At 44.0% G+C, this 24,469-nt stretch overlaps 2 protein-coding genes across 3 annotated transcripts; both read left to right on the top strand.

Moving 5' to 3' along the window:
• Positions 1–2,083: 2,083 nt before the first annotated feature.
• LOC118082506 (olfactomedin-like) lies at positions 2,084–11,467 on the top strand. Of its 2 annotated transcripts, XM_088663142.1 has the most exons (6): positions 2,164–2,224; positions 3,564–3,632; positions 4,864–5,034; positions 6,817–7,032; positions 7,875–8,046; positions 9,984–11,467. In XM_088663142.1, the coding sequence occupies exons 3-6, from the start codon at positions 5,026–5,028 to the stop codon at positions 11,090–11,092; spliced, it is 1,506 nt and encodes a 501-aa protein (XP_088519268.1). In that variant the 5' UTR covers positions 2,164–2,224; positions 3,564–3,632; positions 4,864–5,025; the 3' UTR covers positions 11,093–11,467. The 2 variants fall into 2 exon arrangements, with proteins under 2 accessions (XP_034966064.2, XP_088519268.1); XM_035110173.3 differs by lacking the exon at positions 3,564–3,632 and having other exon boundaries at positions 2,084–2,224.
• A 3,776-nt stretch (positions 11,468–15,243) lies between these two features.
• LOC118082564 (olfactomedin-like) lies at positions 15,244–24,146 on the top strand. Its single transcript, XM_035110300.1, has 5 exons — positions 15,244–15,282; positions 16,640–16,813; positions 17,284–17,493; positions 21,855–22,026; positions 23,221–24,146. The coding sequence occupies exons 1-5, from the start codon at positions 15,244–15,246 to the stop codon at positions 24,144–24,146; spliced, it is 1,521 nt and encodes a 506-aa protein (XP_034966191.1).
• Positions 24,147–24,469: the final 323 nt, after the last annotated feature.

Genomic DNA, 24,469 nt, shown 5'->3' with positions numbered 1-24,469 from the left:
CCAAAAAAAGGAGGCAACACGTCGACCAATTCCACGGGCGAAATATATCTGTTTTTATCTTTGCAAAATATAACAACATGCGAGACAGTGATCCAAGGTAATCATACTGTTTTGATTTGGTTTTCTTCAGTTTTTTAACTTAGCGTTTGTACGCAATCTGCGGAACAGGTATCATACACATACTGATGAACACCCAGCCCAAACCCCCTGATGATCTCTCCCAGCGGCTTCATATAGATGTTAAAAAGCATGGGAGAGAGAACGGAACCCTGAGGCACCCTACAAGTGAGTGCCCAGGGGTCTGAACACTCATCCCCCAACATCATTTTCTGAACGCGGCCCAGGAGGAAGGAGCGGAACCACTCTATGACAGTGCCCCCAGCTCCCAGCCCCTCTAGACGTTCCAGAGGGATGTTCTGGTTGATGGTGTCAAAGGCCGCTGAGAGATCCAGCAGAACTAGGAAACAGCGCTCACCTTTGTCCCTAGCTCGCCGGAGATCATCGACCAGCGCGACCAAGGCAATTTCAGTCCCATGGTGAGGCCTGAATCCCGATTGGAAGGGATCCAAATGGTCCGTTTCTTCCAGGCGTGCTTGGTAGAACTATTCAAGCAGAACACTCAATGGCACTAACAGTACATCCTAACCCAGCCTGCATGGAGAACCTTATTGTAACCATTAACTCAGATCAAACAGACTTGGGAACCACTTGAGATCTGGCAGTGCTGTTTACGGCATACATAGCTTGCTGCAAGCGTCCTTCCCTAGTTAATATTATTAATGCTGTGGAGAGAGAGGGAGGGAGGGAGGGAGGGAGGGAGAGAGAGAGAGAAATAGAGAGAGAGAGAGAGAAATAGAGAGGTTATTTTTATTTGATTTTACAATACAAAATTATAAAAAATACTTAAATATATAACCATATACAGAGATTCCTCTGAATCTCAGGACTTCCCTCCATCCCTTCCCTGGAGTCCCATTTTAAACATTTAAAACTCCTTCTTCTTCCATACTCTATTATATAAACCCATATTTTCCATGCTAATGGTTACACTAAAAGTGTGATCAAAATCCTGCCCTTAATGCTGCATATATACAGTACTTGGGAGTAAGTGGGACTTAGTTCTCAGAAAACATGCCGGGGGTTATGCTGCATGTGTGGCTGTTGATACAGCAAGAGCAAAGGGGCTATTTTATTCCTATAAATATATCTTAACAGTCTGCAGTCACTTGGGAATCTGGTCAAGTGGTACCATATGGTGCCTACAAATGACAGCTTTTCCATGTGATTACAGGCACAATCTGGTCAGCCTTCAAGTAGCTACCATGTAGTTCCTGGTAGTCTGAATCCATTCAAGAGAAAGATCTGCTCTGTTGTTAAGGCTCCTCCTGATGTCCTTTTTATTCTACATTCATGATGATTTCTGCTCCTGATGCTATCGAAGTGGTCATGTGTAACTTTTCATACCACAAATGTGTTTGGGGCTGGGGCCGAGAAAGGCATTGCCCCACTTTTATTGCACTGTAGCTCCTCCAGACAGCAATAATAAGGTAGCATTGGGAAGTATCACGGAACAACTGATAAGCAGAATAAATAATTCACCACTAATGCACTATTATTGTGGCATGAACATTTTGAACACATTGCTGAATACAACTACAATAAAACACCAGTCTGGAGGAGGGACCTTTGGGCAAAATCATCACCATTTGAAAAAAGACATACTTTCTGATTTATAGTACATATCATGCATGTAATATTATTGGATTAAACAAGTCACAACCAGATAAATGCATAAAATCTTTTCTTGTATATCTAGCATCAAGACAGAAATCTAACCCGAGTTTCTTATCCCTGTTTAAAAGTAGGATAATGACTGGCATTTGAACTTCATTTTTTTCCAGTTTAAGGAGGCAGGAGAGATTTAGCGTGGGGTGCCCAGCTATAGCACACACAGCCATCAGCTTTAGTCATTTATTTGATCAATCCTAATTGCACACAGAGGAGGAGATAATCATTTGCAAGCAAGATCAAAGATACATATGCAAGCAAGATGACAGATGGTAACATTTTGTCCCTTCCCTGAAGCCATTCAAATCTGGATCGTACTGTTCATCCTCCCATCAACTTCCCTGCTATAAAGTATGCACAACCCACAATGCAAACATCACATACTCCAGTGAGGATGAAGACAATTCTGCAACAGCTGCTCTGTGTGGCTTCCTTTGTAAGTACAGTATATACTTCAAATAGCTTCTGGCTGACCTGGGGTGGCAAGACCTTGCTACATTGTAGAGGGTGAGGAGAATAATCTATTGACTTTCTGCAAAACTAACAGAATGAAACAACACACATATAATCCCTGAAGAATCTGAAGAAGTGTGCATGCACACGAAAGCTCATACCAAAATAAAAACTTAGTTGGTCTTTAAGGTGCTACTGAAGGAATTTTTTTTATTTTGCTTCGACTCAGACCAACACGGCTACCTACCTGTACATATAATCCCTGTTGAAGAAACATCTGCCCAGACATGATATACAAGGCAGTAGTGATATTTTCTGATAATGAAATACTGTACTAAGACAATTAAATAAGAACAGGGGGACTGTATATGTGTGCAGAACAAGGGAAAGAAGCTGAAAGAATACTGTATGTAGCAAGTAACCAAAGAACAAGTATTTAAAATATTTAAAATATAAACTTACATTTCATCTAAATGATAGTGAGGTTGATACCTGGTGGATTTCCTTGAGGAGGGAATCGCACAGATAGGATGGTACAGCTGATCACATCTTCTCTCTGGCCAGCACCCATCTCATCTCAGGTGTTAAGGGCATACTGAGGAACGCATCATCAGGTGACCTTTGCATCTAGGCAGGAGCAGTTGTCTAGAGATTTGATACATGTGATTTGACAACTGAGGTGTTCATAATCTGAAAGATAAAAGCACAGAATTAGCTGCAACTCTTAATGAGCGATGTTAGAAACAACAAGCCGGCATTTCACTATTTTTTCAAAGGAGAATTGTGACTGAAGTCACAGAACTCAGCTGGCTAGCAAGTTTGTAGAATCTTTTGATATTAAACATAAAAAGCAGGATGGTGGGCAGGCTTCCACCAAGGTAACTCTCAAGTATAATATAGTTGTCTAAAACAGCAAATTGGATTATATTTGTGTTTAACTCTTGCAGTCCAACTTTGTGCATGTTTACTCAAGAGATGGGGAGAAATTAGATTCAGTTTGCATTTAAAGGTGCATCTATCAAATTCACATTCACCAAAACACGGTCATCTTTCAAAATTTACACTTGTCCAAATTTTGTGATGCGGTTCTCCAACTAATGTTTTTAAAAATGTGTATATTAGGTGAAAGTGTGCATACAATGTATTACTGAAAATAACATACAAAAATGCAAAAATATTAGGGGGAAATGCTTGAAAAATGTGTACATTAGTCAAAACTGCATACAAACATCTGTTTGTTAGGAGGAATGCTTAAAAATGAGGGGGTTTTAAAAATTGAAAATTAATGAAGCTGTCAACATTAGGTCCATTAATTTCCATAGGTCTACTCTGAATAAATCTTAGTTGAATACCACCCAAAGTCCTACTGCTCACAATGACCAGGACAGAAGGTAGGAGATGGTTTTTCACTCTTTTTTGCTGCACCATCTCCAGCCTGATGCAGCTGAGGGATGCAAGGATCACAGGATCTGTCAAGCAGTGGATCAGGGGATCTGTAGATCCAAAAGATCCAAACCATCAATGCCCTCTCTTGATTATTGTACTTTGGGGCTTGCTTCAGGCTGCCACCAGCAGGAGAACCACCAGTGACCTATGGGAGAGCCATCCCACCTGCTAGGCCAAAACCTGAGTCATCCACTGTAGTAGAGCCATCAACACCACCACCAGCAGTCTCCTCTACTAGCAGAGAGTCCACAATGAACTCTCCTAATCCTCCCCAGCCATCAACATTGGGTGTGTGTTAGGACTACACTGCTACTAAAAAAAATAGAATCAAGCATTCTATTTTCTGTCACAGTGAGGTATGGCATATTCTTTCCACAACCCATATTTCTCCACACCCTTCATTTATTCTACTGATTAATCCCACTGCTGACACTTGTTCCACTGCCAGGGCCGACCCTCCAATAAGGCTGGGGGGGGGGGAAGGTAGCTGCCTTGGGTGATGGAAGCCCAAGAGTTGATGCTCCTGTGGGGACCCCATCCACCCAACCACTCCACTGCTGGTGGAGAAACAGTAGTGGTGCTGGCTTCCAGAAAAATCTCATAAGATCTCGCCAGAACCCACTGGTGCTGCTGCTTTGTGGGCAACATGTTCCCATTTTGCCTCAGGTGGTGAAACAGGGTGTACTACCCCTGCCCACTGCTTTTGGGATTATGAATGGAGCCTCCCATATATTTACATGGCTCCTTTTATCCTAGGATTGCAAACATTCATAGGTTAAAGAAAATAACAATTGGAGACTGAGATCCACAGAATGTCATGTCAGGACAAACCTCTGGTCTCTGTCACCAAAATTATACAAATTAGTATTAGGAAAAGGATGCTTATTAAATTTAGGACAGAGGTGCGCTCATCCTTGAGGGAAGTTCTTCAGAGAAAGGTTAAATTCGCCATTATTTATAGTCCTTAAATCAAATAGAATGTGACTCTAGACTTTTGAGTAAAGACAACTCAAGGTGCAACTGCTGATCAGATTTGTTGCAGAACTGTTCTTGATCCAAGCAAGTAAATAACATATCCATTAATGGCATTTGTATTTGGATGCCAGAGAGGAAGCTGCAAGAATGATTGACAGTACTTCCCCAGTCATCCTTCCTACTTCCAATCTACCTTACCAGGTCATAGTCAACGGTGGCCATATTCGGCAAGTAGTAGGTGTGAAGGATGCAAGAGGTCAGTGTCTTTGCAGCATAGAAGTCAATGATATTATCTTCCCTGTGGAAAAAGTGGAAACATTGGAGACTAACTTCTACAACTTGACAGGATTGCTACAGAATCTCATGAACCAGGTAAGTAGCAACTATATCACCATGGGGTAGTAGTTAAATGGTGCAATGTTTACAGTAATCAAATACTTATAATTCCACAGTCATGGAGAATGATAAATAAAGTGAAAGCCACCACAGAAGTCTACTTGGTTGGATTATGACAGGTCCCCAAGGACTACTGTAGTGCGTACGTATATTTATTCAGTTATACAAATACAGTATCTATATTCTGCTAATCCATTAAGAAATATCAAAGAAGTTCGCAACAATACATAAAAACATACAATCAAAACTAAGTTAAAAAATTATAACCATATTACTATTGTGGAAAGATGTGTCCTTAATTGTCTGCATAAGCCTGATGGAATAGAAAAGTTTTCAGCAGGCATTTAAAAGCTGAAACAGAAGATGCCTATACCAGCTATCTCCAAAATACAATGAAAAACACAACCCCCTATTTATCTCCCCCATTAACCATGGTGACAACTTTGGCCAGCAGGAAATAATCAAGCAGGCATGATAGCTGCTCCAACAGAAGCCTACTTGTGACCAATTGGAGCAGTCATGTTGGCAACAATGATGAGCATATTGGTGAAGTGGTGTGCACCCTGTCCCAGAAACATTTTAAATTATAAAAAGAGGAGCTATGCTGGATCAGGCCAAAAAGTGCACAAGCAGGACACAAGAAGTGCACAAGCAGGACACAAGAAGTGCAACAGCACTTTTCCCACATGTGATTCCCAGCAACTGCTTCCAACAGTGGTGAGAAAACGTAAACATTGTGGCCAGCAATCACTGATAGCTTTGTCCGTGAATATGTCTCACCCTTTTTAGAAGCCATCCAAGTTGGTGACCATCACTTTCTCTTGTGTTAGCAAATTCCACAGTTTAGCTTTGTGCTGTGTGAAGAAATGCCTCCTATTGTTTGTCCTTGATCTTCCAACTTTCATCTTTGTTGGGTGACCCCAAGTTCTAGAATTATGAGAGCGAAAAAAAGGTTCCACCCTACTTCCTTTTTTCTAAACTAAAAAGCCCCCAAGCCTTTCCCCACAGTGGAGTTTCTTCGGTTCTCACTATACCTCAGCTGCCTCATAGGAGAGACATAAAGGATGCAGAATCCACAAATATTCCACAGTACCTTCGCACAATGTATTTCCTTTTTGGTACCAGGTCTTGTCTTGTCTTCAACATGAAGTATTGTAATTTAGAACAGATATTTCATTAACATGAAAACACCCATATATGTACAACATCCAACAACTGAACTTAACCTTCTCTAACCGAGTAAGCTCACTGAGGGGTTTGCTCTATAGATTCCATTAATCATAAAGATACAGTAACATAATGGGACCCAGGTGGCGCTGTGGTTAAACCACTGAGCCTAGGGCTTGCTGATCAGAAGGTCGGCGGTTCGAATCCCTGTGACGGGGTGAACAGTTAAGCTGATCTAAAACTGATACACACTCACAGATCAACTGCACCCTCACATAATGAGCCATACACATCATAGTGTTATGTGACGCAAATTGATGGCAGTATTACAAGGCGACTGCAGCCAGTGTAGAGACATGGCCACAGATGGGTGGCATCATGACTCTGACCCAGTTAGAAACCTACAGTATGGTGTTGGTAACTGAAGAGAACCACAGATCTGCACCTGACCCTTACACTTAAACAGCTGCAATACACAAAGTCACAACCAACCTCTCAGGCTCACCAGTGTGCAGCAGTGCTCCTATGGAGCAGCTATAGGAGCCCTTGGGCTAACAAAGTGACCTGACCTTTTGTCTTCCTGGCTTCTAGATTGCTTTAGACAAAGCATCCATAGATAACACAGCAACAAACCTCACTGACCTGGAGAAGCGTGTGAAATATGCAAAGAGCTTTGGCTCCCACCATGACCTGAATTTCCAGCAGCTTATCAATGACATTCAGACAGTGGTGTCTCTAGCCATTTCTATGCAGAAGAATGCAACCTCACCCAGCACTAATCTAACAATTAACGATTTGATGAAAAAGGTAACTGCAAACCTTTCTTGGCATTGATCCTTGAGGGCTCCATGCAGGTTGATGGAGAGTTTCCTCTTTTTATTTCGGAGGCTCAGTAAGGCTGACTTCTTTATACTTCATTGCATACTGGAAGCCAGTGAAGGGACCTCAAGGACTGGAATCCACAATGAGTTAGAAAGCCATTAAGAACTAAGTCCTACACAGATTAGATCCACTGAAATTAGTGAACCTAGGTCAGTCATGTATATTAACTTCAATGGGTCTGAGTTGGACTAGCATTGAATACTTGTTTTCTTGATTCAAAATTAATGGAGTGGGAGCGGTAATTGGTCTGGGTATCAGGTACTTCGATTGAAAGTTATGGGAGGAATTCAATAACGTGCTAAGGCAGTTGTTCCTTCATGGCAAAATTCAACCTGCGCACTGTTCTGGGGGGATTCTCCCATCACCCCAAGCCAATGTTGGGAGCACATGGAGATGGGGGAGGGGGGAGCCCCATTGTGTAGGCATAAGTCATTCCACTGACAGGACTCAGTTGAATCCCACCCTATGTCAGGAACAGAAGCAAATCTCTGAGAACAATTATGACCCATCTGACCCTGACTCAATATGTTTGGCTAACAGGGTGGTATCTTCTGCTCCTGGTCATGGGGTATGGAGGGTATAGAAGATCAAGGATCAATCCGAGGTAGGAACACTTGAGCCCTGGAGCATTTAACTCAGGTTGAAGATAAATCTATCCATATCATCAGTTCCCAAGTACTGGCTCCTATTCATATAATTTCCTTTGGAAATGGTGCAAAACAGCTAATCTACGGTAGTCAGTTCTTATTCTATGTCTGGCATTTCAGATCAACAATATCAGCACATTAGTAACTACAATGCAACAGTTTGACAGAAAAAACATACTAACAGCACAACGTGAGATTATTGCTCTCCGGAAAAAGCTGCAGGAATGCGAGGAAGAAATTGTCCTTGCCTCCGGCATAGACACTGCCAAAGCGCCATCGTCATCACCAACTGGTTAGTATAATCAACCATGTTATTGCTTTGGGCTAAGCAAGAGAATCCGCAGTCGTACGCATTTCAGGTAGTGATACGGATAACACAGTTAAGGGTTATGGAACAAGTTTGATGTCTTTCATTTTGGAGTTATTTGAAGAGATGGGATTTGGCAACCACTATTCATGCTTTTGTGTATGGTCTTCCCCAAACAGATGCCCTTGAGATGTTTTGGGCCACAACTCGCATCAGCTCCAGCCCCCATGATCAGTGGTTAGAGCCACTAGACTAAAAGCCTTAGCTTGTATAGAAACTAAATTAATACAAGATGAATGGGATCATTAGGGGGGGTTTCTACAAATGTTTGCAGACAGTGATCTGGCCGGTTTATAAGGAAGGCCTTCGAATACCCTAGTCCTAGGCCATTTAGGGCTTCACAAACCTTGAACTTAGCTCAGTAATGTATTGGTAACCAGTGCAGAGCTTTCAGCATTGGTGTAATATGCTGCCAGACTGCAGCATTCTGCACAATTTCTGAACCAACCTTAAGGGTAGCCCCATGTTGAGTGCATTGCAATAGTACAATGCAGAGGTTACCAAGGTCCAAACTAGCTGAGTTGTAGTCCAGTTTATATAGAGTGCACCAGTGCAGGGAAGGCTGCTTTTGTATATCCACAGTTGGTCAACCTGCAGCATTTTCTTCATTGAACTGATCACAAAGAGTGTATGTACACCTTTACAAAGGGCAATTATCACCCATAACTTAGGAGAGGCAGGGCTATTTTTATGATTGTCCTACTCTAAAAAGGGACCCATACCAGGAAGGCCCAGATGTCTGTACAGCATTAGAGCTATTCAGGGAGCAAGTGAAGTAAGGTGAAGAGAAATGTTATGTTAAGAACAGCTTTGAATTTTCTGTAAAGAAACGGGGTACAAATAAAAATCCTGTTCATTTTACCCATACTGTGCTAGTATCTCAGCACATCACTGATGCCCAATGCCTAATTATTCCCTTCAAGGTATACAAGTAACAGAAGCTTGATGAGATGGACAAGCATTTCCCACAGTCATGCAAGTTGCATGCTTGCGTAATTTGCACTGTCCTATTCATGCCTCTTTCTAACAGCCTTTGAGGGGGCAGTAGAAGCGGGGGAGATTCCCCAGGCCCATCTCTCCAAATGGACCAGCTTAACCCCATGCCTCCTACACCCTCCAGGAAGAGGAGAGAAGCTAAGAATTTGGGGTGAGGGGAGGACTCAGACTCTTTCCTGGAGGGTTCATTTCTTGGGATTGGCTGACAGGAAATCCTCTGGGCTTTGCCTTCCCTTCCCTGATTACTGAAAAGGCACAGTTCCTCAGAAGTAGGGTTGGCACATCTATAAGAAGAAAAAAAATCAAAGTAACTGTTCTATTCATTTCACCCACACCCACACACAGTGGGATATATCAATTATTTGATATTTATGAATGGATTCTTCGTCTATCCAGACTGAAATACATGAATGTTCAACAAGAAAAAGATAACTTTTGCTATTCTTATAGTTGCTTAGTTCCAACTGTGTAATAGCTGCCCTGGTGATAGTATCTTTGGTTTGTGGAGGTAGGAGGGGCAGCTTCCCTGAGTGGTTCTGGGAAGGCATGTGTGAACTAAGAAGGATGGAGACCTAGCAAGGAAATGGGAGCTTCAGGGTGCATGGCAGCACATCCAACCATATGTGGGCAGCAATAAATTCCACTCTAGAAGAAATGGGACCACCCTGCAGCTCTTTAAAGGGCCTTTCAGGGTTAGCACAATGGATGCAGGAAGGACTAACATTACCATGCCAACTTTTCAAACAGCCATCACAGGAGGAGAACTCTTATTCTTCCTCTTCAGCCCTCCTAAGTTTGCAGAGAAGCAGGACACAGTTATTTAGGTATAATAAAAATAAATAAACCCACTCCTTATTCCCCTACAGGTAAATGTGACCATCAAGGGATACAGAAGATCAGTGACCCAGTTCTAGAGAAGCTCAACTGGAAAGGTTCAAATTTTAAAGCTGGATCCTGGGGGAAAGATTTTGCCCTGGGGACCAAATTCTCAGACTACTATTGGGTTTTCCCAGCCAACCAAGATGGGCGCACAATGGAGAACTATCGCCTGTATGCTTCACACAAAAAAATGTTACTTTACTCCCCCATCCGGGAATTTAGCCTCAATAATGACGATAAGTGTGAATATTGTGGACAGGGGGGTGGGGTGGTTTTTTTCAATGGCTCATTTTTTTACAACTGTTTGGATAGTCGGGCCCTATGCAGGGCAGATCCATTTAACATGCGAATGGCTCATCAGGAGTTGAAGGACCAGGATCCTACTTCTTTCAATAACTGGTTTTCCTATAAGGGTGTAAAATATCAGGACATGGACTTGGCAGGAGATGAAAAGGGCCTCTGGCTTATTCATGGCTCCACAGCAGCGAATGGCAATGTAGTCATCAAGAAAGTAGACCCTGTCACCTTGACTGTAGGGCCATCTTGGAATACTACACAACAAAAGGTCACCATGACCAATGCCTTCATGATCTGTGGGGTCCTGTATGCCACCAGGAAAAAGAACACAACTCATGAGGAAATATATTACATGTACGACACCAACACATCTAAGGAACGCAACATACAAATATTTATGGAGAAACCTCTTCCTAATGTGCAGAGTTTAAATTACAATCCCAATGACCAGAAACTCTACTTGTTCAATGATGGCTATCTTGTTTGGTACAATCTCGCATTCACAACTCGCAGAGCGGGCAGGTTAGGAGAGCCTCCTGCTGTTGAGCAAGGTCAGGATTCGAACATACAAATAGGAGGACCAAGCATGGTGCATGAGGGAGAGGCAGCTTTGGTTAGCATGGGACAGCCCAGTTCAAATAGTAACCAGCAGCAAGACTCAGCACACCAAAGAGAAAGCAGTGCCAATCAGGAGGAAAAATCTATGCCTATGACCCCAGTAAGGCAAGACACTGCGAAGGAAGAAGGCCAGAATGCTGTTAGCGAGGGAAAGTTTCATGAGGGAAGGCAGGTGCAGTGAGCAAAGCAATCTATGTTGAGGTTGGTGAAGTGCAGACATCTTTTGTAAATAAAGGGATTATATGTAGATACCAAAGAAGCATGGGTGTTGTTACCCCCATTCCCCAAACTGCCACAATGATCTATAAAAAGAAATGCAGCACACAACACATACATACTTACCAAAGGTATGTTCATGGTTCTCTCATTGGTTGCTTCGGCTGCAGCAAATGTTCAACTATCACAACAGCAAAACTCAAGAATGGGACAAAATCTGATCTGTTTTCTTGCATAAGCCATCCAATGTCTTAATAAAAAATAAAATATTGCAGTGGTGAGGCACATCATTCTCATTTGAAAAAAAAATATTTTACAAATAAAATGCTTTTATCTGGTATTTTGCTTAATGTTTTCCTTATTTGCAACTTAGTCTACTTCTGTTACATATTTCTTCTAGTAGCACATTGCTCAAAGTCATCCTTATTCAAACTGAGCACTTCCTTAAAAAGAAGGAAAAAAAGAGCTGTCATGGTGGCAGCTGTCCCAATGTTGCAGTCCGTAAGTTTTTGGACTACCGCTTCCATCATCCATGGCCATTAGCTAAGCCACCTGGGGATGGTGGGTTTTGTAGTCCAAGAATATCTGGGGACCCAAAGTTAAAGAACACTGACCTAGTGGGAGTGCAGATGGACTACTAGTGACGCCCTCTGTTTTGCTGCCTGCCGCATTATCCTTTCAGTGCATTGGGTGCTCTATGACGGAGAGGATTTATTGTCATCATTGATTCCTATGATAGTGCTTCTCGCTTTCCCCTTCATGAATAAGGGGAATTAAAGTGTGTGTGTGTGTGTTTGTGTGGCCAAGAGATGCAAGCAGTCCTCAGGAGGAATCATAATTGTCCAAATATCTAACCTTTAAAAACATCACCTTTCTTTCTGTGTCCAATCTTACCCACCCATTCCTCTGCATTGGGAGGAAATATTTGACCACCTCTTGAAATCTCACCATCAAACCCGGCACAAGGATTCCTGAGGTGGGGGTGGTAGACTCCATTACCTTTTGGGGGCTGGGCACCATTTTGAATCAAGAATGTGGACCAAAACATCACTATGGCATGACTTGGCTTGTGTTTTTTTAATATAGGCTGCCTCTTGAAATATCATTGTCAAACTTGGCATGTGGGCGGCAGTGGACTTTGTCACTGTTTAGACACAAGACGCCATTTTTAATCAAGATGGTGGACTGATACCTCACTTTGGTGTGACATAGATTTGATTCCCTCTTGAGACGTCATCCCTAAATTCGACACAAGTATTTCCAAGGTGGGAAGAGTGAGGGTGTACATTGATGTTTGGGTGCTGGGCACCATTCTGAATGAAAATTGTGAACCAAGACATTATTTTGGTGTGACTTTGCCCATTTTTGGCACAGGTTCAGTCATCTGTCGAGATCATAATGAAATGTTGCACAAGGGTTCCCAAGATGGGAGCAGCAATCTTTGGCAATGTTTGGATGCTGGATGCCAGGCCTGTGCAGAGCTTGTCTGAGACCCATGGCAGAAGTCCCCAGTTGGCTGGGAGGAATGGGGTATTATTGTCATGACAGTGTATGTCCAGCAAGCCCCTGCCCTGCCCCCCCAGCCGGCTTAGCCCTCTGAGGCCCGGGGCAGGTATGCCTGGCTCCCCCCACTCTACACAAGCTTCCTGGACACCATCTTGAATCATGATGGCAGACCAAAACATGACTTCACCCAATTTTTAGTGTGACATGTATAAACTAACAAATTACACTATCTGTTTAAAAATAACAACAACAACAGGTTTCTAAAAATCCACAGGCAGTGCCAGGCACACCCCGCTAATAAAAGTGGGGGAACCATCTTAGTGATTTGTTGTTGTTGTTTAGTCGTTTAGTCCTGTCCGACTCTTCGGGACCCCCATGGACCAGAGCACGCCAGGCACTCCTGTCTTCCACTGCCTCCCGCAGTTTGGTCAAACTCATGTTCGTAGCTTCGAGAACACTGTCCAACCATCTCATCCTCTGTCGTCCCCTTCTCCTAGTGCCCTCAATCTTTCCCAACATCAGGGTCTTTTCCAGGGAGTCTTCTCTTCTCATGAGGTGGCCAAAGTATTGGAGCCTCAGCTTCACGATCTGTCCTTCCAGTGAGCACTTGGGGCTGATTTCCTTCAGAATGGATAGGTTTGATCATCTTGCAGTCCATGGGACTCTCAAGAGTCTCCTCCAGCACCATAATTCAAAAGCATCAATTCTTCGGCGATCAGCCTTCTTTATGGTCCAGCTCTCACTTCCATACATCACTACTGGGAAAACCATAGCTTTAACTATACGGACCTTTGTTGTCAAGGTGATGTCTCTGCTTTTTAAGATGCTGTCTAGGTTTGTCATTGCTTTTCTCCCAAGAAGCAGGCGTCTTTTAATTTCGTGACTGCTGTCACCATCTGCAGTGATCAAGGAGCCCAAGAAAGTAAAATCTCTCACTGCCTCCATTTCTGATATTTTATATTAAATCCTGATGGGGTTGTGTGCCTTGTGTCTTACAAAACATTTCTTACATCTAATAGATAAGAGCACAGGTTAGACATAATGGTCACAAGTTATCTCTGCTTTGTTGCCTTTGCAGTAAGTTTCACTCACTGTAGGAAGCAGCATTGCCAGATCTCCAAGCCAAGTCACAATAAAGAGCTTCTCAGTCCTTTTGAAGTTAGCTAGCAGTTCCAATAACTGTAAGCAACCCTGGGCTAGTACATACTGTCTATGCTTCCATAGATAGCCAGGTTTCCCCTGCAATGAGTACCTATTGGCACCAGGAACAGAACAAACAGTGAGCTTCTTCTAAAAATATCCCATGCACACATAATGTGTAGGAAGTTCTCTCCATTCAAAATAGTGATTAGTAATGGACAATCGGTGTTATGTTTAATAAATATAATGAAACTAGTAAGGAAGTATCAACAGAGTTTCTATGGAATCTACAGTGCAATCCTATACTCAGAAGGGCAGTGAGCCTTGCTGAGTTCAATGGACCTTACTCCCAGCTCAGGCAAATGTGAATGGTATGACATCCTTAGAATCCCAGTATTTTTCAAGCTGACTAATCAGCTCTTTCCCCCATTAAATCTGGGCACCAAATTAACAAATGCATTCTATTCAGCTCAATATCCATTCCGTGTTTTTAATCATAATCTTGGCTGGCAGGGATGAGGGACTAGCCTTCAGAAATAGGTTATGGACTTAGGTTTGCTTGGCATTCATGGAATTGCCATGGTATGCAGGGGTATGCATACCCCTAAACATTTTGTGAATCTTTGTACTTTCGTAATTTACTGTTTATATTTTCCCCAATTTGAACTATAAAATGGTGATTTTCTTGAGTGAAAATGAGAGTACCCCAAATGGTGGGGTTTTTTTGGGGGGAGCCCTGATAATATGTTTGCATGGTATATAATAATTGCCTGAAATAGTGGGTTTTCGCCATGACACATGTGGAGTACGGAGCCGATGTGATGTGTGAGGTGGATTCCATTTGATACATTTCTACTCACAGAGAAGGCATTTGATAATGGAAGAGGTGGGGAGTTCATCAATTCTCTGTGTTCTAGAGGTTCTTCAACCCCCTGGAACGGATTATTTGGAGGTGCAGGGAGAACTAGCAAAAACTGCCATTCCCTCCTCCTCCATTGGGCACCATGGACATCTCTCCCAGACCCAAAGCCCTTCCACGAGCACAGGTACACCGACTGGATCCCACCATGTGTATTTTTTTGTTTTCTGGCCCACGTTTTTATCCTTCAAGGCCTAGCAAGGAGGACCGGATCAGGGTAAAATCTGAGGCATTAAAATATTCCAGTGTTCTTTGTTCTTTATTTCAAAATGTGGTCCTAACAGAGGCAGAGGAGGCACAGAGCACATGAAGACTTCTTGTAGCCCACTCACACATATTCTTATTTTATCTGATTGGGCCTAAACACCTCCTCAGAGGGGCAGATCAGTGTGCAAACAAAACTCAATTTGAAATGTTCATAAAATCCAGTCCAATCCCAGGAAATTCCACTCTGGCTCATTCTACTCCTTCCCCCAGTGCCGTCCCTTTTATAAAGAGGGTTCAACAAAAACTTCCCAGACCAACTTAGCAAACCCTCTGAAACAATTAGCATGTTTGGGCTGCTCCTGTGCCTCGCTGTGGCTTACTTGGTGAGTATTTTGTCCAGAGAGGGAATGCTAACCAGCTGGCGGAAGTGAGATAATCTAGGGTTGCCATTTTTCAAAAAGTAAAAACCAGGACACCCCGGAAATTGTTGTTGTTGGGGTTTTTTTTTTTTTTTTACAAAAATGCCCCAAACACATGATTTTTCGATTGACTTGCCTAAGATCCAGGACAAAGTGCTGCCTTTCGGAAATTCCCTTGGACATCAATCCTGCCTTTGAAATCCCTAGATACCCCAACCCACCCTTCAAAATGTAGTACTTCCAGAAAGTGGCTTAATATTGTAAATGGGTTGTTCAGATATCACCAATGTAGTGGTGTTTTTTTTAACTTACCAGATTTTCTGTAGCAAGGATAAATCCAGATTAACTAGGAGGGAAATACAGGCTAACAATCTGATGCTGATGTACCGGGGATGCTGTGAAAATTATTCCATGCATGAATGAGGAACACTTACCTGTGATTCCTGCATAGCAGGGGTGGAATAAATGACCTTTGGAATCCCTTCCAAGTCTACAATTCTATGACCCCACAATAAACACCCATCTGGAAGCACCCCAAGAGCCCAAGACATAGGAGAAAACAAATTATTATTTCCCTTTGGCTTTGACACATCAAACAGGGTTTTAAATGCAATAATTCCTACTTGGTGGTATAAAGAGCATAAAACAATGCAAAGACATGTGGGAGCAAAGAAGGCATGACATGGGTTGGGATATTCTTGCATTTCATTCAATGTTGTGAAACAATGTTTTTGTTCAGGAATCACATGAGATGCAACCAGAACTTAGTACTAAAGCAAGTTACTTAAGCTGCATATATACCTTTAAAGCATATTCTGCTTCTAGGCACTGTCCTTTACTCCTTGCAGAGTTACAATGCCCAGCAACCCTTAAAAAACTGCAGTAGCTAGAATTCATTGAGGGAAGGAATGTGCTTCGAATATAAAGGTGTAGTGGATATACTCCGGTGGGATGGGAAGGGCAGGAGAGTAGAGTGAGAAGGGATTGTGGTTTAGCACCAGCATGCGTAGTTTGAACGGAGCGGATTGAGGCTGTAGGAAAGCAATCAGCTAATAGGCCAAATGAACTAGAAGCTTTACTCTTTCAAATGGTAACTACCTAGACTCAGTACAATCTGTTGGAAGAGACTTTGCCCAAAAAACACAATGTAGAAGGCTCAGCTTAGTGCTGAAGGGGGAGCATTTGCTGGCTAAAGGATGTGGTGGGGACTGGTTGCTGTTCTCAGGAAACTATCCTGACCTTAGTTGACTATCAGGTTATGAGAAAGGGCTCAATCAAGTGATAAAGCATCCCGTTTGTATTTCTGCACCCATCACCCCAGGTTGCTGCAGATCAGATCATCTTCCACGATGGACCAATAGAAAGTTATGATGAAGACAATAAATGTATCTGCAGCATAGAGCTCCCCGACACTACTTTCCCTTCACATCTGATGGTTATCCTGGAAAACGCTTACAAGAACCTGACTGGTATTTCTGAAGAAGAGGCGCTCAAGGTAAGGCACGTAGACAGCATGCCAAATATTTATTCCCTGCCTTGAAACACTAATTCTGTCTAGTTCTGACTGTTTCCAGCAGCTGGCAACACTACACAGGGGAATGTTACTGGTGAGGGTGTGTGTGTGTGACAGAATGTGGCTCTTGCAAGGCATGTTAACCCTTCCTTCAAACCACTGTTACTGGATAGCCCTGGTAAGATAGTCCACCACCACCCACTATAAACTAAACTTGTCAGTCACAGAAGTGCTCCGAGTTCTCCCCTCTCCCCACCCTAATGTTTGTGAAAGCGCAAAGTTGAAGTCTACTCATTGTCTGGATACACCTTCAAAACTGAGTGATAAAAGAATGGTTGTTCCAGAGAAAAGGACAAGCGTGGAAGCAACAATTGTAATGAAATGGTTGTTCATGATTTGTGGAAAGATGTTTTCAGTATCCTGCTAAGTGTGTGTCCTGCAAATTTCTTTAGGTTATGAAACTCCAGACAGACTTGGCAGCATTTAATGAAACTATGAAGAAATTAACCGCAACAGTGGAGAAGATTGAGATGGAAGGTGTCAAGGACGATGAAGCTTATAAAGACATCCTAGAAAAAATTAATAATACGAAGCGATGGGCTCGGGATCTGTCTCAAGCTCTAAGTGAAGCTGGTGTGGGCATTGCAGCTTTATCCGATCAGGTAGGTACAAAACGTTTGGGAGCACAGAAGTTTGAATTGTGCTTGGACATTGTACCGAATACACTAAGAGTGGTGCTCCTGTTTGGGAAGATTCAAACCTGCTTTAGAAAGGGCATTTGGGGGACTGTTTGGGGCTCTCAAAGGAAACTTTTAAAATATTTCTGCGCAATGCTGAGTTTTCCATGGCTAGAGAGCTGCTTCAGGGAGCAGGAAAACATAGGTCAGATCACTACCTGGTGCAACTGGACTTCTCCGCGACCCTTCCCCTCTGCAGGGAGGTGGGACCTATTCGGATGGTCCGCCCCCACCACTTAATGGATCCAAATGGTTTCCAGAGAGTGGTAGGGGATGCTTTATCCCATGTTGATGGCCTCTCAGCCGATTCCCTGGTGGCCCGCTGGAATGTGGAGTTAAACAGGGCTATTGACTGTTTGGCTCTGAAGCGCCCTCTCTGATTGCATGGAGCCCGGACAGCCCCGTGGTTTTCCCCAGACATAGCTGCCAAGTTTTCCCTTTTCTCGCGAGGAAGCCTATTCAGCATAAGGGAAAATCCCTTTAAAAAAGGGATAACTTGGCAGCTATGTCCCCAGAGCTGAGGGTGATGAAACAGTCGCCAGGAATGGCTAGAGCACTGGTGGCGGAAAACTCATTCTGAATCTGACCGAACACGGGCTAGAGCTCAACTTCGAGCCTACCAAGTGGCAATAGCGACGGCGAAGAGGACCTTCTTCGCCATTTCTATCGCATCTGCAGAAAACAGCAGCAGAGGACTGTTCCAGGTGGTTCGCAATCTATCCGAACCACCTTCGGCATCGGGGCCTGATAGGGACCCCAATATCTCCTGCAATGCTTTTGCAAAGTTTTTTGCAGATAAAGTTGCTCAGATTCAGAGGGAGGTAGACTCCACCGTGGGAGCAGGGCCGGGGCGGGAGAGTGCTGGAGCCCTGTCTAGTCATGTTTCATGGGATCAATTTCAATCTGTTACCTCCAAGGATGTGGACAGGCTGCGTGGACGAGTGAAACCAACCACCTGTCTCCTTGACCCTTGCCCATCCTGGCTAATAAAAGCGAGTCGGGAAGGGCTGGGCGATGGACTCCGCGGGTTGGTAAATGCTTCTCTCCATGAGGGAGCCTTCCCAGACCCGCTGAAAGAGGCGGTCATTAATCTCTTCTTAAAAAACCATCTTTAGATGCGGCTAATATGGCCAACTATCGCCCAGTCTCAAATCTTCCATTCTTGGGCAAGGTGATTGAGCGAGTGGTTGCTGAACAACTCCAGGCACGCCTGGAAGAAGCGGACCATTTGGATCCCTTCCTGTCGGGGTTCAGGCCTCATCATGGGACTGAAACTGCCCTGGTCGCACTGGTTGATGATCTCCGGCGGGCTAGGGACAAAGGCGAGAGCTGTTTCCTAGTTCTGCTGGATCTTTCAGCGGCTTTTGACACCATCAACCATAACATCCTTCTGGACTGTCTAGAGGGGTTGGGAGCTGGGGGCACTGTTATACAGTGGTTCCGCTCCTTCCTCCTGGGCTGTGTTCAGAAAGTGGTGGTAGGGGATGAGTGTTCAGACCCCTGGGCTGTCACTTGTGGGGTGCCTCAGGGTTCTGTCCTCTCCCCCATGCTTTTTAACATCTACATGCAGCCGCTCGGAGAGATCATCAGGGGGTTTGGGCTGGGTGTTCATCAGTATGCGGATGATACCCAGCTCTACCTTTCTTTCAAATCAGAACCAGTGAAGGCAGTGAAGGTCCTGTCTGAGTGCCTGGAGGCGGTTGGAGGATGGATGGTGGCTAACAGATTGAGGTTGAATCCTGACAAGACAGAAGTACTGTTCGTGGGGGACAGGAGGCGGGCAGGTGTGGAGGATTCCCTGGTTCTGAATGGGGTAACTGTGTCCTTGAAGGACCAGGTGCGCAACCTGGGAGTCATTTTGGACTCACAGCTTTCCATGGAGGTGCAGGTCAATTCTGTGTCCAGGGCAGCTGTCTATCAGCTCCATCTGGTACGCAGGCTGAGACCCTACCTGCCTGCAGACTGTCTAGCAAGAGTGGTGCATGCTCTGGTTATCTCCCGCTTGGACTACTGCAATGCGCTCTATGTGGGGCTACCTTTGAAGGTGACTCGGAAACTACAACTAATCCAGAATGCGGCAGCTAGACTGGTGACTGGGAGCGGCCGCCAAGTCCACATAACACTGGCCTTGAAAGATCTACATTGGCTCCCAGTACGTTTCCGAGCACAATTCAAAGTGTTGGTGCTGACCTTTAAAGCCCTAAATGGTCTCGGTCCAGTATACCTGAAGGAGCGTCTCCACCTCCATCATTCTGCCCGGACACTGAGGTCCAGCACCGAGGGCCTTCTGGCGGTTCCCTCATTGTGAGAAGCCAAGTTGCAGGGAACTAGGCAGAGGGCCTTCTCGGTGGTGGCGCCTGCCCTGTGGAACGCCCTCCCAACAGATGTCAAAGAGGAAAACAACTACCAGACTTTTAGAAGACATCTGAAGGCAGCCCTGTTCAGGGAGGCTTTTAATGTTTAATAGATTACTGTGTTTTATTTTTCTGTTGGAAGCCGCCCAGAGTGGCTGGGGAAACCCAGCCAGATGGGCGGGGTATAAATAATAAATTATTATTATTATTATTATTATTATTATTATTATTATTATTATTATTATTATTGGATGAGAATTTTGCCTATTTTAATGCTTACCTCTAGCATAAAGTCTCAAAAGAGGTTATTCCTTCCTTACCTCTCCCCATTTTTTATTTTTAAAAAACCAGACACTTTCAACATTCCCATGGCTCATGGACCTAATTAAGAATGTTGTGAGCAAAAGCAAGAACCTCTGCTCTTGCATGTAAGATGGAGCCAAGCATCATTTTCATCAGGGATTTTGGGACTGGTAGTCCTACTAACTTAGTAGTACCAAGCCCATCCCTGTGCCAAAGAATGCCCTGCCAAGGCTCTTTGAGCACCTGCTGCCACAACCACTACCCTCTTTCGTGGCCTCAAAGGTGATTTCTTAGCAATTGAGGACAGGGAAGTGAGGTGGGAGGCCGTGCAGAACACAAGTGCCTTCAAGCCTTTTGCAAGTGCTTGCAATGACTTCTTGCAGAAAGCTTAAGCTCACAAAAGTGCAATCCTTTGGAATTCAAACAGTGAGATATTCATGCATACCTAAACTTAATGACTAGATGCACCTAAGTCCTGTTCAAATGTTCTTCAAAAGTGGGTGAGAATAGCATGTGGAGGGGAGTTGGGGCCATGCACTCACATCTCCACCCACAGCATCCCCACTGCCCCTCCTCTGACATACAAACATTGAATGAGGAGGTCTGAAAAGGGGACTCAGTGGCTGAGCATACCGTAGATCCTCCCTGCAATTGGAAAACCAGTACTAGCAGGTTTCCTGATCTCAAGGAGGATTCTAAGGGCATTCCCTTAGGCAACATCCACACCATACATTTGAAGCACATGGCTTCCCCCAGAGAATCCCCCAGGAAATGTGTTTTGTGAAAGGTACTGGGAATTGTAGCTCTGGGCGGTGTAAACTACAGTTCCCAGGACACTAACTGCCCAATTTCTGGTTGAAGCCAATTGAGCCTCTGGTTGATCTCAGTGATGGGCTGAGATATAAGGGCTCAGGCAGGCCTTAAGACATCCTGGACCCAAGTTGTTCAGGGTTTTGAATTTTTGTGAAAACTGCAGGTTCTTTTCACACATAGTACATCTTTATTGTATGATGCTTAGCTGGTGTGTGTGTGTGTGTGTGTGTGTGTGTGTGTGTGTGTGTGTGTGTAGGATTTGAGAAATAAAGGCATGCCCCCTTAGCACCTTTGAGATATTTCCCAGCCATTCAGTAACCTTGAAGAAGATCCAGCTATTAAGAACAATCAGTCAATGTCCCTGGGTCATAGAATTATAGTGTTGGAAGGGAACGCAAAAGTCATCTAGCCCAACTTCCTGCAATGCAGGATCTTTTTGCCCAATGTGGGGCTCGAACACATGTCCCAGAGATTAAGAGTCTCATGCTTAATCTATACATTAACAAGAGAGGTACCGGTACTTGGTAACATTGCCAGGACTGTTTAAAGGAGCTTCCAGCAGTAATTCTGACTCCACTAACTTCCTACTTTCCAAACTCCCCATCTTACATCATCTCTCTCTCTCTCTCTCTCTCTCTCTCTCTCTCTCTCTCTCTCTCTCTCTCTCTCTCTCTCTCTCGTGTGTGTGCATGCTTTACTGTCTCTCATTCAATCACTCATGAAGTTGTCAAACACATCTACTACCACAACACACAGGGAGATGCTGCAGTAGAAAATTGCTTGGGGCTATATTAAACATGTGCTAATATGTTTCAGGTCTCCAATATCTCCAGTATTGTGTGGGAACTAGAAAAGTTTGATGACAACAAAGTGTTGCTGACACATAGGGAAATAGCCTCTCTCAAGAAACAACTGGCCGATTGCGAAGACTCTCTTAGAAATCCCAATTCTGGCCTCTCTGCCTCTGGAAACTGGACTCCAGAGTTTGGTGAGTCCTACTGTGTGATTGTGGGCTGGAACTTCCTTGGAGACTCCTTACGTTGGCTTGTCTATGAGCTACATTATTATCATCATCATCATTATCACCATTATCACCGTCACCAGTATTAACATTTATGTGTTGCTTTTTTCACAAAAGTGACCGAAAGCAGCTTGCGCTGTAAAAACCACCATTAAAAACAAATCTAAGAACAAGGATAACATCACAACATAAAATGCTTGTTGTATATAAAAGCAGATCCAAGTCAATCTGCCCCACTAAAAATGTGAGTGGAAGAAGACACCACAAACATATTTAAGTACTCTCCCAAATCAAGGGCCAAAAGCCTAGGAGAATAAAAAAATGTTTTTGCCTGGGACCTAAAAGCAGATACTGTAACGATACCAGGCATGCCTCCCTGGGGAAAGCGCTCTACAAATGGGGAGCCACCACCGAGAAGGCTTGTTTCAGTCTGGACACCCCACAAACTTAACCCAGCTTCTTCTCATAACTGGCACATCCTTAGCGAGCTTTTTGAGGCACCACCTGACCCAGGAAAACTTTACGGTCATTTAAGCCTTGAGCTCTTTCACTAGATCACTTCTTAGTCTGTCCTGGTAGAGATCAGGGTAAAAGGAATTTCCTAATAATTACTGGATTACCTCCCACTTAATAGTTCTTTATATTATAAAGAGGCCTGCAGGGCCCTTCTGGTGCCACAGGGTCCCCCATGCCATTTGACATTAGACTTGAAAGAAGCATTTAGTAGAATAGAATGCAGCATGTGCTTGTGCTTAGTGCTCACGGCAGTTCTCAGGTTTGCAAATGAGCCCCCAAAGGGATGATGACCACCTGCTTTACTGAGAACTTTGGAAGGCAAACATGTAATGAACAGGTGATCAATGACAGTACAGAGGAGGAATTAGGAAGCATTATGCAGAGAAAACACGGCAGGGCAGGGGAGTCTGGGTTGGGGGCCTGACCTGTTTTCTAAACGCAGTGGGATAAAATTTGGCAGAGCTTTTGAAACCAGCAGAATGCCTAACATGGTCACAGAAAACAAAGATGATCTTGTAAAATTTATGCACCGCTTGATTGTAAAAAAGCAAAAACAAATACAAACCTCGGAGCAGTTTGAAGGCGGAGAAAAACATGCCAAGAGGAGCCATGAACAAAAGTAATTCCCTTTCTATTCTCTGGCAGGTAAATGCGACAACAAGGTGATGTTAAACATTAGCAAGCCACTTATAGTGAAACTCAACTGGCGAGGTTTAAGCTACAAATTCGGAGCTTGGGGAAAGGACTTTGCTGTTGGAAACAAGAATCCGGATAAATACTGGGTTGCCCCGCTCAACACAGACGAGCGTTTGTTGGAAACCTACCGCATCTACAACTCCTATTCCGAACTGCTGCTCTACAAAAACCAAATAGAGAAAACCCTTTCTCAATTTGTTGGGTTCACCTGGAACTACATCAACTGCGGGCAGGGAAGCGGAACCATTTTGTACAACGGCAGCTTCTATTACAACTGCTACAACTCCAGGAACCTGTGCAAGCTGGATTTGGCAACCAACAAGGTCCAGCGCAAGGTCGTCGAAGACGCCGTGTTCAACAACTGGTACTCTTATAATGGTGTCAATTGGCAGGACTTTGATTTCTCCGGGGATGAGAATGGACTGTGGATCATTTACTCCTCGGAAAAAAGCAAGGGGAAAATAAAGATTGGGCAGCTGGATCCCAATACTCTGACAATAGTCAAGTCGTGGCAAACTTCACTGTACAAGCCTAAGGCAACCGGCACCTTCATGATCTGTGGGGTGATGTATGCCTTGATGCGGGAGAGTGACCACAAGGAGAAGATCTTTTACAAATACGACACTAACACGGCCACAGAAGGCACTATGGACATCATCCTGGAAAAGCTCACAGGCACACCGCAAAGCATAAACTACAACCCCAATGACCACAAGCTATACATGTACAACGATGGCTACTTGGTCAGTTATGATGTGATATTCCGACGCGTACCCCTGTTCCAAAAGAGGAGCGTGGTCAGTGTGGAAGAGCCAGATACTTTTGCGGTGGTCGGTAAAAACCACTTCAGCTCGCGAGACTTTGCCATAGCCTGAAAGAGAAACAAGGCCAGGCACAACATTTACCTAATGGCAAATACGTATTTTAAATGGTAAAAGTCTTGATTGTAAGGCCAGCAGACAGATTCTATCTTTAAAGGGTATAATTAAACAAGCCCTTTTCTTCACAGCGCAATCAAGTGTCTACCTGTGTGAAGAGAACGTGTCACAGGGCTGGCTGCTCTCACCACTGAACCTCCACTGCTTTCCCTCACACCAAATGATTCTGGCAGTAACAGGATTAGGGCTTTGGTGTGGAATCTGCTGTGGGTCATGCCACTGAGTAACTAGGAGTGCATAACAGCAGACATACACCCTGA

The sequence above is a fragment of the Zootoca vivipara genome, chromosome 1, assembly GCF_965207765.1.
Source record: "Zootoca vivipara chromosome 1, rZooViv2.hap1.1, whole genome shotgun sequence".
NCBI classification, from domain to species: Eukaryota; Metazoa; Chordata; class Lepidosauria; order Squamata; family Lacertidae; genus Zootoca; species Zootoca vivipara.
This window is presented reverse-complemented; position numbering and strand designations above follow the sequence as displayed.